Genomic DNA, 18,501 nt, shown 5'->3' with positions numbered 1-18,501 from the left:
GATTTTTATCCTGTCGTGCTTAGTGTGAGTCACACTAAGCACGACAGGATAGTGCTTAGTGTGACTCACTGCTGTAACGATTAGGTAATCCCAAATAACTCATCGCATAGAGCGCGCTGTGGGTGTGTCCTAGTTACCATGGCTTCATTACCAACTCTTTGCATTTAAAGTTCCATAAACAATAGCGCTTCAGCAGAACAACTATACATAAAACCCATGTTAAAAGTATATTTAGCATAATTACCTATCTGGAGGGTCGAATTATGGCCCTCCAGACCATGGAGCCAAAGTTTAGCTGTGGATCGATTAGATTATACAAGTCATTTCGATTTCTAATAGGCCCTGGATTCCAATCCTGCTATGGCAGGATTGGAATTTAACGGCTGGTGTGAAACCCTTGCTTATTGGAAGTCTGAAGTGTCTTGAAAATTTCCGGGTGTGGTCTTTAAAGCAGGATTTCCAGTTTGTCTAACGCTCATCCAATACATACACACGATACTGAAATATGGTAGCAGTTTCCAGCCTTCGTGTGAGGAATTATCCTAAAATCTTATTAGTTATGTTTCAGATAAACATGGTAAGGAATAAAACGTGTAAGACCAAAAAAGAATTGGTTTCTAGATCACAGTTGTCATGTTTAAAAATAGTTATCAATAAAAAAAAAAAAAAAAACATGCCGATTGGAACGGTGATGTTGGATTGATCTTATATTTTTATACTTACTTGACTGTACTAGTATTTGCATTATTATACTTAACTGTGCAATCTTAAATTGCATTGGATTTAATTGTGATGGAACTAAAGTGATCGATCAAGTCATTAAAATATAGTATTTTTAAAAATAAAAACACTTTCAATTCCCCTGATTTCATAGTTATGCTTACGTGACTCCACCTCGCGTTATGCAAAAATATCACCGTTTCGAAATAAATATATTCTAGTAGTTGATCGAATATCTTTCGGAAGTACAATTTGACATTTAAAAACTGGAAAAAAAATCGTACAAATGACACCATTTGGTCTTTAGAACTTGTTTATTAAGTGGATACTTTACATCGTGTAACAAACGTATGAAGAAAAATAAAATCAGCATTTTACACATACAATAACTTCACATTTAACTCACATAAATTATGTTGGAAAAAAAATGTGATAATGTAGATTAGCTGTCAAGTGCTTATAAATAAATCTTAGTCCAAGTTTTTCACGAGGTCTTTTTGGTTCAGGTGATGGAGTTTAAGCATTTATGACAAAACGAGTGGAATGTAAAATGAAGATGAGATGCATTCCCTCAGATTTCTCAAAACGGTGAATGGTTTATGTACGAAACTATACGAGGCCTTAACAGTTTTCACAAACCCGCATTCGTTTACAGAAATCTTCCCGATTCTTGGATCCTTCTTGATGGTTATCGTATACTGCATTTTAAAATGGCACCTTCACTCTTTAACAATTAAGTATTTCCTTAAGAAATTACATTGATCTTCACGGTTGCCAGTACCATGAACATCAAGTTTGGAATTGAACTTCACGTAACTGTGGTCGTTTCGGCTATAGTTTGGCCACAACCGATTGTCTTCAAGACATGGTTTACTAAAACTGCAAAGAAAAAAAAACAGTTAGAGTGGTAATATATCTTCTAATGAATACAAGAAGAATTCAACTTCACTTTTATCTTTAGTAAGATAAAAAAAAGTTCGAACTTACCCTTTGGTAGCAAAACAAGTCCACTGATTCATGATATTTTCAGTGATCAACTTCTCTTCCTTGGTGTACAAATGAGGCATTCTAACAGGCAGTCCAAACACAAATTGAACTTCTTCGAAATGTGCCGTACCCATCCACTCTGGCCAAGGAGTAACACTGGGTCGATGCGTGAACAAGTAATTATATACATTTGGATTATTATCAGCAGCATTTTCCATGAAGTATAACATGGGACAAACTAATATAGTATCTGCAATAATATCGGTAACTGCTTTAGCAATTGCTACAAAATTTGTTTCTTCTATATTCTGGAAGTAATATTCTATTATTTCCTCAATAGGAAATCCTGGAAGCACCTTGAAGATGTTACGCACGATTTCCATTCCTTGTTCTTTAGTCACAACTGGTGAGCTGTCCTTGGTAAACAATTGTGGCATTAAATAATAGCCAAACACCGTTCCTTCGTCTTTGGTATTTCCCGCAAGGATTTCAACTGGTCGGATCTTTCCGGTATTGATCAGTTGTAAGGGATTTTCGGGTAGAAATTCATCCCCGTATTGTGTAGAAAAAAACAATAAGTTACTTTCAAGGATCTTTGATTCGGCATTTGCTAAAACTGTAGGCTCTATGTTTCGTAAACAGTCTATTACTTGTTTTGAACTATTGAAGAGATTATTTTCATCAGTGCTACACCCGAACAGTTTGGCAAAGACATCGCTTTTGTAAATACTCGTCATTTTATCGGCAGCTGCGACTTGAACATTTGGATTTCCACTCTGCAAAATTATTCTTCCAAACATGCCTGTAGTTAGTGGTGAAAGAAGATGGAAACCTGTTGAAAAAGCGCCTATGCTTTCGCCAAACAAAGTGACTAAGGAAGGATCTCCAGAGAACATTTCTGCATTATCTATGATCCACTTCATGGCCAGAAGTTGATCATACATAGCCATATTTCCAGGAACATCGTCTGTAGGACTACTTAAAAATCCGAATGATCCAAGTCTGTAGTTCATCGAAGCAACAACGACATTACCATGAGCTGCTAATACACTTCCGTCATATAAATCCATCCCAGAAGAACCACCATAATTTCCTCCACCATGAATCCAAATCATGACTGCCTTTTTAGTGCTGCATTTGTTATCCGACTGTGCCACCCAAATATTAAGATATAAACAGTCTTCACTTGCAGGTCTTGAATCCCTCCATGGTAAATCTTTATCACTAGTTTGGAAGCAAGGTGCCGGTGAAGTGTCTGCATTGTACACGTTTTCCCACGGTGTTATTGGTTCTGGTTTTTGGAACCGGCGTGTTCCAGTTGGAGGTTTTGCATAAGGAATTCCGAGAAAAGCATAGACGGTTTTTCCAAGTACTTTTAGTTCTTTTCCTTTCACAGTTCCGGTAGATGTTTGAACTGTACAAGATATGCTTTCTCCACGGAACACTAAACTAAGTAGGACCACATGGAACAGAAGTGGAAACAGGCTTGTCATCTAAGAAGTAAAAACAAAACAATTAGTGTTTTGAAGAATTAAATTATCTGTAGATTAAGGGAAAAGATGAAGCCGTTAAAAACTAAATATTAGTAAAAAAAATAAGGAAGTTACATTTGTATGTTGAAAATAATTATAATTTTGATTATTTTATATTGCCACTTGGATATAATCTTATTATCCAGTGTCTAAGATCGTATTGGGATATCATTTCCTCTGTCAATTCATTCCAAGTAAGTGTATATAGACATTCATGTAGGCATATAACACCAACATAGATGTCTATATCCACGAAAGTAGGGATAGAACTCACGCAATTTACAGATAAAAAATAGTTGTGGTGGTGGGCAGTAGAGGTTCGGTGTAGCGGTAGAGACAATTGTACAGTAGGTGTCCTCCTGCGACAAGTCTTCGAACTCCTTGGAGGGGTCACGAATATTTGTCTATTCTGTACGTATCAGATCAAATTTTAGAACATCCCAAGTATTTGAGTGGGTTGAGATCATATGAATTCACTGATTATTCAAGATAGATGGCGTCTTTGTGGTAATTACTTCGAGTACCGGATCACAGGACAGTCATCCTGGAAGACCAGCTCTTTCCAACTTCAAATGGCAGAATGTAGTAATCTGCCTATTAGATGGAAGCAGGCCTACAAGTCAAGGGCAAATAAACCTACAAGGCCTATCTGCATACTGCAGATAACTCGTCCGAGCACAGTTTTATCCAAGCTTCTGATTTGGACGATGGCCTTTGAGGAAAGGAGTACTTACAGCTTTGAAAACCTCACCAATTGTGGGTCTTATTCGTAATCTAGGCTACTGTTCCCATAGTTTATTTGCGATGTTGTCAGTTTGTAAGCATTGTTCACCATGGATATCTATTTTCTCCACCTTCAGTTCGTCAGCAGGACCGTAGCTGAATTGAGGTACATAATGTCCACATTTACAAATTTCAGAAGGATACTACATTAATGAACCAAACTTTGGATAGAATTAAAAAGATATTTTGACATACCTTTGGTGGATCCTCGTTTTAAATTTTGAGCTATCAGTTTGATTAAAAATGCATGGAACTTATTCAGAATGGAATAGAGTAGAAATAAAATAAATATAGAAATTAAAAGAGGAATACATTGTGGTGACATGGTGGGCTCAAATGAAAGATGAACAACTGAAAATGACTCATGTTGATACTGCTCACACTGTAAAGGTGTATTTTTTATCTTTAAATGTCAGCCGTTCGTCCTTCATTTGAGTCAACCATGTGAGTACTGTATGTATTCCAGTTTATTTTCCTTTACTCTTCCCTATCTGAAAAATAGCTCCATGCATTTTTATCTAATTGATAGCTTTAAACTCCTTTCATAGCTCATTGTTTTAAGAGTTTCATTTAAATTTTTACCGACATTTCATCAAAAAAAAAAAAGCCATGTGAAAAATTTACTTTTCATATTTTTTTTTTCAATAGATGTTTGAACATACCATTCATATCTTAATTTAACCGCTGTAAAAAGCCAATGGTTAATATTATGGGCGCAATTTTAGAAAATAAGTACACTTGCTTTTTTTTTCTAAATGGGTTTATTGTTTACTGAAAAATTAATGATCGTCTTACCAAAGAAAGACACGCATTTTGGCAGTTGCCAAGAGTCAACACCAGGAGCTGCATTTGTGCTTATCAACTTTGTGTAGACAAATTCATATTAAACAATTAATGAGAAATTATGACACCCGCCAGATGTCACTTCTCTCAAATACGCTGTTACCTACAGCACCTAGCAACAGTGTTTACACTAGGAATTAAAGGTTAACATGTAGAAGAATTCCAGAAAAACAGTTTATTTTCTGCAGATAAAGTACGTTTCATTATGAAGGGTTAATATATGAAATATTCAATAGCTGTTTATTCTTTTCTGAAGAGCTTTTATTTGTAAAAGTAACTAAACACGTATCATATTTTATCACTGTATGCAGTACATTGTGATATTACGGATACTATAAATATAAAGAGCTAATAAGCTTCATTTCGGCGATATAAACATTTAAATTAATTTTCTGAATTTTTCATGCTACTCCTCGAAATAGACATCGATACTTAGACCATTTGCTTATTTTTTTAAAGAGCACCCCTAGTATTAAACAATTGGCTTTTAAAGCGGTTAAGATGAATATGTATTTTAAACATATATTGAAACAATGGATATGAAAAGAGTAATTTTTGACATACCTTTGGAGAATCTTCATGTTCGCTTTAAAACTTTTGATAAACATCAGAAAATATAAACGGAACCCTAAAACAATAATGAATTATAAAAAGAGTTTAAAGGACTACTGAAAAATAAGCCTTTACGGTGGGTGAATCGCGGGGACTATGATTCATCTTCAGAGTTCAAGGGAATAAAAAGTAAAGACTAATACATGTCAACGTTTTTATGTTTGCATCGAATTTTCTGGTTATTCCTTATTGGCGGACATCTCGGATTAATTTGCATGTAGTGGAGCTTCCAAATTTCTGAAATCATGTAGGGGCTGTGGACATTTATGTGATTCCTGTCACGCTGATCTTACCATTGTTTGGTTATTTGGTATGTCAATTCTAATAGCTTTTTTTTTTTTTCCCCAATCAGTGGAGGGCGCTTCTGTTCGAACGCCATTTCAGTTTTTCCGTTATTTGATTTTCTATTCTTGTTTTGGTTTTTTATTCGTCTTGTTACTTAGATATTAGGTATGTTATAATTGCGAAAGTATTCTTGCAGTCTCGATCCGATCGTTCTCATGTTGACAAGGAAATTTGTACACGATATTGTGGTATTCCAATATTTTCTTGTGTGAGTGAAGTTTGGTGGGTTCTAAGACGGTGAACAATTTGTGATTGGTAGTGAAACTGACTTGTAATCAATATGTTTAGATATGTACTTAAATGGCTTTGTAAGTATGTAAGTTTTATGATTTTATGTGTTGGAAAGTTTTCTTTGATTGTAGAACTGGTTTAAACGAATTTCAGCCGTTTGGTTAGCGTAATTTATTAATTGCATAAGGCAATTTCTGTTTTTTAAAAATGTTAATTTTTTGATTCTCCATATTAAGATAACTATTTGTGGTCGAACATTTATACACGTTTATAAATTGTGAAAGAATTACTGATTTTTTTTTTTTTTTTTAAATGGAATGATAAGAGTTAAAGCGGAGGTAATTACTGATATGTATAGGTTTCTGGAATATTTTTGTGACTATTTGGTTGTTAGTTCTAATTAGCGTTAAATTTATGGATTTTTCGTGTTCTAATTCTATAGTGAACTTTAGTCTGTTTCTAAAATGCTTAAGTGAAGCTTGTTGATATTGCCCAATACTTAAAAATCGTCCGCAAAATATAATAACGGAGGGGGGGGGTAATAAAATTAATCTAGATATTACGAAAAATAGTTCGATCAGTTGAATTTAAAAAAAATTGCTGAAATTTTTATGAGGGTTAAGATGCCGTTGGGAATTAATTTTGTAGGATTCCGAAGTGTGGTCTTCTAGGAGTCATGTGTGAACGACGCCTGATGCTCCGAGTATATCCACATTGGTATATAGGGCAGGAGCATCATGCGAAGTTAGGGCGTCTTTATGAGATGGTTTGATATTTTTTGGAATAGACTATCGGTATTTTTAATTATAAATAATGATTTGAGTAATTTTACTACGAATCTGGATAAAGGTGATATTTTTATATGAAATTATTGGGCATATTGAGTAGCCTACTTTATGAATTTTGACTTGTCCAAATATATATGGGGTGCGAATGATCAGGGGTACTGTTTTTTTTTTTTTTTTAATTCGTGTAATAGATTATCCATCAGTTTTTATGAGGTTAGGAGTAGGGTGGTTTGGAATTTTTCGGTACTTGTTTTAATCATTCAAAATTTTCACTATTTTATTGTGCTAATCAATTTTATTTATAATGGCCACCATGTCGCCTTTGTCTGCTTTATTGATTTAATGTTCGGGTTCTTTTTTAGCGATATCAGAGTTTTCAGAAGGTTAGGAAAAATGTTACTGTATTTTTATTTTGCAATTGATATTTATTTTGTGAAATAGTACTTTTTTTATTTGGGTCTGTTTTTAGTTTTGCCTGGGTTTCAATGATATCTTCGCTTGGTACATATTTTTAGGGATACTGCAAAATTTAGGCCTTTCGTTTAAAATGGTCATTTCATCAAGTGTGGGGTTATGGTTTGAAAAATTTATCATCGGGTTGTTTGACGTAGATTGTGTTGTAGTGTATTCAGAAGAGTTGGAAGCTACGTTTTTACTTTTATAGAAGTAGTCAAGGCGTTCCATTGTTTTTTTTTTTTTTTTTTTTTTTTTTTTTTTTTTTTGTATAGCGAGTTTCAGTTTTGCGCAATCGTTAATTTGGGATTGGATATTTTTTCTTGAAAATTGTCCTATTTTGTCTGAAGAACGTACGGGTGTGTTAGTTTTTTTTTTTTTTTTTGGAATCTTTCTTTTATGGCGTACTTTATAAGTGCTTGATGCATTATAATCAATATTTCCGCTTACTGTTTATTGCGAATTTTGTAATTTAAACAATTCTCGAGAAACTGAACGTGTAGTTTTTGAGCAAAGTATTTTAAGATGAATTTTGCATATAATTCTTTCGTAAATTCCATTTAATTCATGCCTTCAAATGATAAAGACTGGAACTAGCAGTAAGAGTATATGATAATTACTGAAGTGTGTTATGTGAGTGAGGGGAGGAAGGTTTATGAACAGTAAGTGCCAGTGGTAAAAGGGTTGTTGGATTACAAAAACAATTACTTTTAGATATTATTTTTCTGAATGTTTCATGAAACTCCTCTAAGTAGACATCAATACTTAGAGCCTATTTGCTTATTTTCTAAAGGAGTACCCCTAGTATTAAATAAAAAAATCAAATACCGGAAAAACTGAAATCGCGATCCACGCGCGATTTCAACATTTGAACAGAATCACGTTCCACAGATTGAAAACGCCATCATAACTGGCATACAAAATAACGAGACAATGTCAAGAATTCAGAAACCATGGCCATAAAGTGCGACAGGAATCGCGTAAATGTCCACCGCCCCTACGTGATTTTAGAAATTTAGAAGCTCCACCACATGCAGATTAATCCGAGATTTCTGCCAATAAGCAATAACCCAGAAAATTCGATGCAACCATAAAAAAAAAAAAAAAATCGACATATGTTAGTCTTTACTTTTATTCCCTGGTGCTCCGAAGACAAATCGTATGCCCAAGCGGCTCACACACCGGTTTATCTTTTTATTTTTCATTGGTTTGTTCTTCGTAGGAGACTAGTATGGCACCCCCGTATGTATTTGTTTTTAATTTCCTGATTATGTCGTTTCATCAAAAATGTTAAAGCTAACACGAGGATCCTCCCAAGGTATGTTAAAATGCATATTATTCATGTCTTCATTTAAATAAAAAGCCATCGTTTAATACTAGGGGTGGTCTTTTAGAAAATAAGCAAGCAGGCTATAATTATTATCAATTGGTACTAATTAATTTCGAATTTTTGCCATTGATATGCCCTTTATTATCTGATGCAACTGTCAAGGTATGTAATACGGTTGAAGTGTCGTTAAACACAACTGGAAACGGTTCTTGAACAGGAAGGAACCGACATATAATGAATTGCATTTATGCAACGAGAGAATTTCTTTTAAATTTCTTTGAGTAATAACAATATACGAGAGGCTTGAAAGGTTACGTGTGAAGAAATTATATGTCCAAGTCAATGGAAGTAATATAGTATGACCGCTATTGGAATACTTACAATTTAAAATGAATTGTTTTCTTGACGAATAGATAAAAAAAAGTTTTACAACATGTTGGTGTTCGTGGACAATGATGGAATGTTATGTTAAGATGAAATTGCCTCCCAGGAAGACGCGCTACTTTTTCTTCTCAAGAAAGTAATTGTTCTCATTACATATCAGCGCGACACTTCTTTTTCCTCATGTGTCGTGATAAGTCATTAAGACATTTTAATCTAATTTTCGTCTGCAGTAACAGACTTCAAGGATAACAAACACGAGGACAAATAGCAAATTTGGCGGAGAAAATAATTTCAAGCAATTGTTCAAAGGTCACCTCGCCTCTGGGTGTAGTCAAAGGTGACCTTTTTATTGTTGATTTTGATGGAAAATAGCGGTCTCCCGATTTGAGCAAGAGCATAATTTATATTCCGTAAGCATCAACTGATTCTCAAATCTTCCAGTAACAGTTATTTCCCAACCAACAGCTGTCGAAAATGTGGTCTAACAGTTCATAATTATATCAATTTGTGTTCCTTGTTAAGCCGTAAATCTATCAGACTGCATAAGATAGTTTGCACTGCTAATGCTTCCTACTGGTCTGCATATTATCAAGCGTGGACAAAGGATTATTCTGAAAAATTCACTATTCATATCAGTTACAAACTTTTCTTTTAAATATTGGTTTATAAGCATTTTTATAATTAGTAATTGTAGTTGGTATTTCAACTCTTCCTTTTAGCCAATCTCTCTCTCTCTCTCTCTCTCGGGTGTGAATTATAAGCGCCATGAATAGAAGATACATCACCAGTGTAAAGTGGCTGATGGGTAGTCTGGTAGATCCGTAGCTAAATGATTCATCATGTATATGAATCAATTTGGATTGAACTGACATGTGCTCGATATCCTGCACACTTGATATCCTACAAAAGACTGCTTCAAAAGTGAAAGATTTTGGGAATTCACTTTATGCTCTACAGAAGCGCCTAATTTAAAATAGATTTGGATGTAAAAAAATGTCATAGCTAAGAGACTTCTGCTTAAACCAACAGAGAACCTCATGATGACATCCAGAGGGCGTAGTCAATATATTTGAAGTTTTTTGAAATTTCATATTCTTATTCAATTTTATTTTGTTTGCCTTTATTATCATAACGTCTGCGCCCTTGGGAAAGGGGTGTCCTGGGTTTGGTTCCCGTCGCCGACGTGAGGAGCTTAAGGATCTTTTTCAGTCATAGATTAGTTAACCAGTCTTGGGCATCGACAGCAGGGTTTTTCTCCACAGTTTATCTGGGGTTTTTCTTCCCGCAAGCAGGCAAACCGGCCTCGTGAGCACACGAGATACAGCCATGGGATATACCGGGAGGCATAGGAAGGGTACGACTTAGAAGAGCTCAAGTCAAGTCGTATCAGGCCAGTAGACCTAATACGTAGTAGGGAGAAGAAGCCTTTATCATCATCCTTGAAAATGCTTCAGAATGTGATAAGCCGATATATATGAAACAAACACATTAGTTTAAATAAACTCGCCTGATTAAACTAGTGGACGAAAAGATTTCAGAAACTAAAATTAATGAAATTTTGCCCTCGCATTAGAAAAGTAATAAACGATAGAGTTCAAAAACGGATTAAAATAATCTGTAATTATGAAAATCATTCCGACATATTGTCGAAGGGTTTGAGGCAAAAATAACAAATTATACTAATTGATCAACTTTTGAAGGGAGACCATAATGCCCAGGGAGTGAGGCACAAGATGAACCCAGTTCCACATGATGGTAATGGAGCAAGGATTAAAAAAAAAAAAATGCTAGGTGTGATGGGACAAAAAGATTTTATGTGAATCCCTATAACACTACTGTGGGTGGTCCAAAGATTAATCTGAAAGCCCTGTTCTAACAGAGTTTTTTCAAGGCCACTTCAGGGCTGTAATAAGCAGGATAATGGAATTCATCTCCAACCTAAAGACAATCCCAAACATCTGGGACGGCTGCGCAACTCGAATCTCAGTTTCTGTCCATCTCCCAACTAGCATTCACTGGATTTTCTCGGATAGTGCAGTGAATATCTTAGTTTTGAAGATAGTACTACATCGAGGGGGGGGGGGGGATTTTGCGATGTATCTATATGTATGCTCAATATGCTACATTTCGTTTATTCTCTGGAGTAGCGTTCTCACAAATAGAAATTTAAATACTTGAAACTTGGGCAGAAATGTTTTCATTCAAAAAAAATGCATTATCAGAAAGTTGAGTCGATGGAACTGGACCTCATTAACATAAAAGAAATGTAAGATTAAAACAATGATGAATGGAGACTGAAAATATGAATTTAAGGTTATGTTCGTGTATTGTATTTAGAATAACCATGGATTTTCTGTTATCATAGGGTGCATCTTAAGGGTTTTTGCTACTTCAGATTGAGTTATTCCTTAAAATTAGAAAATAAAAAAAATTTTGGGCCAAAAGAAAGAATTTCCTAAAAGTTCTTTTATTGCCATTGGTTATCGTAAGAATCCAAGGAAATAAACAAATATACATTTTAACTACCAGCATTTAAAGACTGCACAATGTAACAAATTTAGAAAGTGCAAAATGATTCTCATTAAGTATTGAACTCTTGTCACAAAACAAGGGAAAAGAACCAGTCCCGATACCTAAAAGGCGTTTAGCATTGCCACCTTTCTGAATAAACAAAAGTAAATCGATTTCCACTCCCTTATTACGTAAATCCAACAGCACAAATTTACGAGTTTGTTTTCAAGCTGGAAGTTGACTGATTACGTTAATGAGACCCACAAGTAATAATTCAAGTTTTGTTTTTTGTAAGTTCCCCTCCGAAGATATTGCGACTAGAAATTAGATCATACACGGTCAAATGTTAAACCTCGGACGTCATCAACTGGAAAAATCCCACAACCGAAAGAATTTGTGACGTTAAATAGACGCAAAAAAAAAAAAAAAAAAAAAAACATGTCCTCAAGATTAAACTGACGCAATGAGGACATCATGGAGCAACTTGTCTTCCCTCTCTTCCTCCTTATCAACAGGGCGTTGCACGTGTTTGTGGTCGTTAAGCTAGCTACTTATAGGACGTGGTCGGAGTATGACATTTGATAACATCGCCTATCAACAAAAATATCTACCCCCCCCCCCCGATTTCTTGACACATGTAGTTCCGGAAGCGATGTGTTTGGTAATCAGAACGCTTCAAGTATCTTAGGTGCTTTTCACAAAAATACTTAAGTACTTCTTAGTTTCTGATTATATTGTACAATTCCTTGATAGGGGAGGATACTTCAGATCCTTCTCCGTTAATTTTGTAACCGGAGGTTCTCCCTGTGAGATGTTCCAGGAAATAATTATGCAAGTATGCGTGGTTAAAAAGAAAAATTGAACGAGTTGTGTTTATTAAATAGGGGATTTCCAAGGCCTAGTATTTGTCAGATAGGTAAGGTATCATGAGAGTATAAGGAATGTGTTTGATTTGTTGAATAAAAGGCTGAATGCCAAGAGAAAAGGCGTAAAGCTGTTCAAAAATAAACATTCTACGTAAGTTAGAAGTACAGGAAGATATTTTGTTAAATTAGGGCCGAAGCAAAGTCGAGTGGTTCCCACTGTCATTTATATAGTCCACATAATTAAGGAAAGTTTTACATTAACATGGCATTCAAGTTGAAAATATTAAGCTTAATTCTTTATACTACATGCTGGGGGGACTTCAAGGCTATTTACTAACACGAGTTAATTGCTTTGACAAGATATATATGCAATGGGTTTTTTTTCTTTCTTGTTACTGTGACAACGAAGGTTATAGAAAAATGATAGAGTAAGAGAAAATACAATTAATGCGGTGGCTCAGAATTTTACATAATTGACAGGATTACATTAAAAGAGAAATATTTAAAAGTGGTAAATCAACAAAAAAAAACCTAATTGGTGAAGATGGTAAATTAAATATCGAAAAATTTCCATACATAATAAGTACGGCGAACATCAATGGAAGCCATTGGATGAATTTTATGAAGCAAGAGAAATCCGACATCCAATGTCTAGTATACAAGACAACATTTAAAATTTATTAACTTAAGACAGGGTTGGGTTAGAAATGGTTGTTTTTCTTTTTTAATTAAACATTTTTTAAGAAAAAAGAGAAGCATTATAAGCTACACATGCTTCTGTTGGGTACTTTTTTTTAAACAAGCAGTCATGCATGCTTGACTTTTACCTCAAATACTCATACTTGGTTCTTTTATCATAATTATAATGCTATCGAACTTTGAATTACAATATACACAATTTTCGTGGAGAAACTTCAGAAGAGAAAATATATATTATGAACATTGGTTTCAAGAAATTTTAGAATCGTAGCAGTGATTATACAGAAGGTTATTTGTTGCACATTCTTCAGGATCAAATGTATAATAATTTTTTTGCATTTTGATTCCGAATATTCGACATCACAACCAACTGACGCAAGGAGAATAGGAAGTATTCCAGAGATTTTTAATGAACTAGCACGTGTCAGTTTTAATTACGTCACAAACGTGAAGTTGCGTAAGATGGGGAGGGCTACAAATTTACAAATCAGCTTTCAAGGAAGTGTAAGTAGGGAATCTAGGAATGAGGCCAAAAACGTGGCCTTCAATAATAAAAATTGACGTCAAGGCTGATAAACTGAATATAATTATTTGAATATGCAGTTGGGACATTAATTATAGAAAGTTAATTAGGATACTTTCATTTGAGACACTTCCTTAATATCTGAATGCTTTAGACCATTATTCAAATTAAGTGGATATTGAATCCAACATCATTTTTACCCAACATTATTCATTTTACATTGCCTAAATGAAGCCTAAAAGAATTACTTTTTCAGTAATTTTTGGCGCCTTCTCGTATCGTAAAAGTAAAAGTTCTGTATCGCTTCATCCTGAGTATTCTTGGTCTAGCTCCCACTGACAAGACCTCAAAAGAGGTCGAAACCGTTCTGGGTAGTGACCTCCCCCCCCCGCAATGTATAACATCATACATCTCCTAGTTCCTGGGGAATGTGTTTTACATTATGGGAAAATACTAAGGACAGTGATCGGAACTTGCTCCACCTTTACTACGAGTTGCCCGTCATGAAAGGTTGGCGTACGCTTGTATATCTACCGAAACTTGTATAGTCTCTACTAGGGAGGGCTACGGCGCCCAACCCCCCCCCCCGTGTCGGCATGAAACTCTTGTTTCCATATTCGACTATGAAATAATGTTGGATTCAATATCCACTTAATTTGAATAATTTTACATTGCCACTTTTATAGTTATAATTTAATTATATAATTAATATTTAATAAGAAATAATAAAGAGAAGCCTTTTGGCTCTCTCTTTGAGTAGCTTTAGACCATTTTTGCTTGGATCGTCGTCGTCTCTACCGGCGAATCTATTTCCAGCATGTTTTGGAGCTGATGAGACAAAAAGGTGGTGTATCAAGACAAGGGTGAGTAGCAGTGTCATTGCTAAATAAGTTTCGAAGGGGGGGGGGGTTGCAACGTTTTGAATTTTCAGTAAACAAGTGGTGTCACACCTGGTAAAGAAAATAATTTATGGTATAACGACATCCATTTCAGTGTTTTTATTAGCGAGTACATCTTTCTAGTTTGGTTTGAACATGTTTTCGCAAGTCTTTCTTTCTTTCGTGGAATTTATCCAAACCAACGAGGAGGTGGGGTTGCCAACTGACGGGTAGTTTCCCTGTACAGTGCCTTTTTTGAAACACGAAAGTTCACTTGCATATTTAATTAATTTTTTAAACAAAAAAATACCTAATTCCAAAAGTCTAGTTTTTGTTGGCGACTACAACTTTTTAGTTGCAAATGCCAACAAAAATGTTTTTTTTTTTATCATTTTCAATTAATTTCGATTTAGATTTCTATCGTAAAATCAGACTAACTTTACAAATTGTAATAATACCACATTTCATCATAATCTGTCCATTTTTTTAAGAGATATAAGATGTTAAAAGCAGCATAAATGATTCGGTTTTTCTAATCGTTTTTTCATAAAGCCAGTTAATCCCTAAAACTCGAAAACCACTGGTGGAGAGGAAATAATCTTGGAAATTGGAAAGCGGATAAAAGATTTATCGATTTTATTTCGTTTTTCGAAGCCCTAGAATGATCAAAATGAGAATAGGAGCAGATTCCTATCGTATAGGCTTCATTGAAAGATGACAACTGTTTTTAAAATACAAAATTAAAATTGCTTTGCACTGATTAGAAAGTAAAGAAAAAAATGTATAAAACGCAATTACGTATGCTAGAAGTAACATCCTACGTTTTGCTCTACTTTCATCCGTGGGTTCATTCACCTTTTTATCGAAATTTGACACCGGATTCGATAAAAACCAAAATTTCATTTAGTGTTCAAAACAGCTTGGGAAATATTGAATGATTCCCCGGAAGCAAAAATCAAGAATTGCCACAAAGAGCAGTGACTTCGATAACCTTTTTAGAAACATAGATAATGTTCGATGGTTAGAAAAGTCCCCTAATTGCTAAAATAGATACTTCTATGATGTACTCCAAGAAGTCCATTTCGCCATAGGGCAAAAGGGCAACCGGTGTCTATTTTTTCTCCAGATGAACTTATAATGACTCTTTATGGCTATTGACGTAATAACGGGATAGTATAACATTTCTTACTCCCACTCCCTCAATGGTAAACATGGCCACCACACATTCTAGTTGCTAGGGGTAAACGTGGGCGAAAGCTATGAAAAATTATTTTTCGGTACGGCATCAAAGAAGCTCATACAGTACTACAATGTACCATTCAGATTTGTGATCACATTAAACCCCATGATTTTCATCCTTTTCCAATGCTCCCTGTCCTTTCACTCCAAATAAATTCACAATCATATCCGCATACAGGCAAATAATCTCCAACAGGGACAGCTAAAATGGAGTGCATTTAAGTTGCAACGTCTGCACTCCTTGGTTTTGAATTCAGCTTAGTTCACTGGCGCATAAGCTTGTATGTAGACATCTCTTCATTCACTACTTGATCGCTGGCAACCTGGTGGTAAACTAAAGCCTTTTGACTGGCTCAAACTGATCCTTCACACTGCAGAGAAACTTTACAGTTGGGCTCGCATTCGAAGGAGGATGTTGTCATTAAAAAAAAAAAAAAATGCAACGATTTATGGACGTATTTCTCGGCATTCGTTCCGAATTTTTGGCTTCAGCTAAATAATGCCAAAATCTCATTGAAGTGGTTGTTCAGAATGCAACTCGCAAACTACAGCCAGTGAAATTTGCTGGAAATAATTGTATAGGGAAACCAGTAGGGTTTATATAAACACCGACTTTTGAAAAAACCGGTTTTCGAATTCCAGTATTTCCAAAAAAATCGGGTAAAACCGGTTTTCGAATATTTACAAAAAAAAAAATATATATAATAAAAACAGTAAAAAAAATTATACTTATTTTAAAATTTTTCAGTTTAATATTTATGGAACTAAAAAAAAACAATAAAATATCCTCCATACAAAACCAAACAATAAAAAAACTAACCTCCGTATAAAATATACGGTTCTTATTCTAGATACAAAATTGCCTGAAACAGAAATTACTCTCCACTGGTACTGAACTTGGTTTTATGGTTTCAGTATCTTCGGGTTTGATATTATTTCTTCAGGTTTCTCAAGAAACTTGTGAATTGATTTTCCCATGGCTTCTTTTAGAAACTATTCATCATTGCTCTGATTAATAGTTTCTCCGTCTCCGATATATTCATCGGAATCTGTTTCCATGCAAGAATTTGGATACATTCTAGACGATATTTTTCCAGATAAGAGAACTTAATATCGAGTTTTCAAGCTAATGAAAATACACTAAATTTCTTTGAAATGTTTTGTGGATTTTGCAAATATAACAAAAGGGTTACCAATCCAACTTCTCTTCTTTCTTGAATTCGTACTTCTAAAGCATTTCATAATTGGGAACTAATTTCAGTCTTTAAATTTTTTAGTACATTTAACAGAAATTCAAATATGCCTTCACTTGTTTAATAAATTGGCATCTCGTCACCCTAAGGTCTCAGCTGCTAGACGTACTGGTCCCAACACTTTAAGAAAGTCCGTGATTTTAGGATATTGAGCTTCATTCCACAGTCAAGAATCAGATTTAATTCCTTTTTCTTGTTTTACATAATTCTGAAGAATGCTATCTTTTACGGGAAAATTTCCCGTAAAAGCATCCTTCATCTTCCGATTCCTCACTTATACATCGGTTCGAGTCATTTCTTTATTTTAATATACACATCAGTAGCTGCTAAGCGTATGCCGTGTGAATAGCATAGTTTAATTATAGGTGATAATTGGCGAAATTTTTTCATAACAGCAACACCATTTGTCGCTTCCACTATGTCGGTTGCGAGATCCAAATTAAAAATTAGCAGCCTCTCAGAAACTAATTCTAGTGTTTTCTTAGCATCGCAGCAACGCTATTGGAAGTAAGCCCAAATTAAAATCTTCTCCAAAATGGTGTACGTTGATATTCGCCGGTTTTTTAAATTTAAAAACCGGTTTTCGAATTTCACAAACAAATTTATCTAAAAAAAAAAAAAAAACTGTTTTTAAAAAACCGACAAACTCTAGAAACCAGATTATAACTAGTTTTCCACTTAGGTATTCTGTTATTGAAAGTAACTGCTCAGGCCTTTTCAGTTTTATCATCAGTTGGAGTCTCAGGGACCCTCATGCAGCGATTCTCAAACATGCGAACCCACATGTGTATGTATTCAGCGAAGCAATACTTGGTACAGCTTCAGTCAGGTGGATGAAGCTGTATCAAGTGCTACGCGGACGAATTTCAGCAGGTTCTCCAGTAAAAACTAAATAGCATTTCAGGAGATTGTATTGATATTTTTATTGCGTCACAACTAAATTCCAGAGGAGATAAACACGTAAATACCTTTCTCAGATCTGGCTAATTTACTGTGTTTTCACGAGAACAACCACATCCTATGGGGGATCATTTACAGACAACTGTCTAGACAAGTAATTCTCTCAGTAAAAAAAAAAAAAAAAATCGCCTTGAACTTCCAGTAAAATATGCAATTTAAAAGTTTTTGCATTTTATAACAAATTCTTGAAATTGCAACCTCATTTATTTATGGCTTTTTTGATTCATTACTGTGAATGACCAAAATTCCTAACAATTCTGTAGACGACAAAAATACTTCAACTACAATTAAACTATGTCAATACTAGATCTCATTTTCCACAACAACATCGGTTAAATAAACGATACTACTATTTTTCGGAAATAGCAGTGTCGTTTATTTTTTTTTTCAGGAACTCGATATGTTGTTTAACAACCCCGAATGAAAACTGTTTGGAGAATCTCGTATTTCGCACTCACTCGGATTAGGATGATGCGAAAATCCTCTGATTTCAACATAAAAGCCGTTAACATTTTGAATGGGAATTTAATATTTTATTCATCATGGAAAGGGACTTATGAACAA

At 34.7% G+C, this 18,501-nt stretch overlaps 1 protein-coding gene across 1 annotated transcript in view; it reads right to left on the bottom strand.

Moving 5' to 3' along the window:
* Positions 1–1,015: 1,015 nt before the first annotated feature.
* Positions 1,016–18,501, bottom strand: part of LOC150098846 (acetylcholinesterase-1-like) — a 35,393-nt gene continuing 17,907 nt past the window's right edge. Inside the window, exons 2-3 of the mRNA XM_090404920.1 lie at positions 1,708–3,200; positions 1,016–1,599 (exon numbers count right to left, since the gene is read on the bottom strand). Coding sequence (XP_090261046.1) covers positions 1,440–1,599; positions 1,708–3,200 — 1,653 coding nt within the window. The 3' untranslated portion in view covers positions 1,016–1,439. The remainder of the gene's footprint in view (positions 1,600–1,707; positions 3,201–18,501) is intronic.

This window comes from Typopeltis vanoorti, chromosome 15, assembly GCF_054136105.1.
Source record: "Typopeltis vanoorti isolate ZY-2024b chromosome 15, IOZ_Tvanoo_1.0, whole genome shotgun sequence".
NCBI classification, from domain to species: Eukaryota; Metazoa; Arthropoda; class Arachnida; order Uropygi; family Thelyphonidae; genus Typopeltis; species Typopeltis vanoorti.
This window is presented reverse-complemented; position numbering and strand designations above follow the sequence as displayed.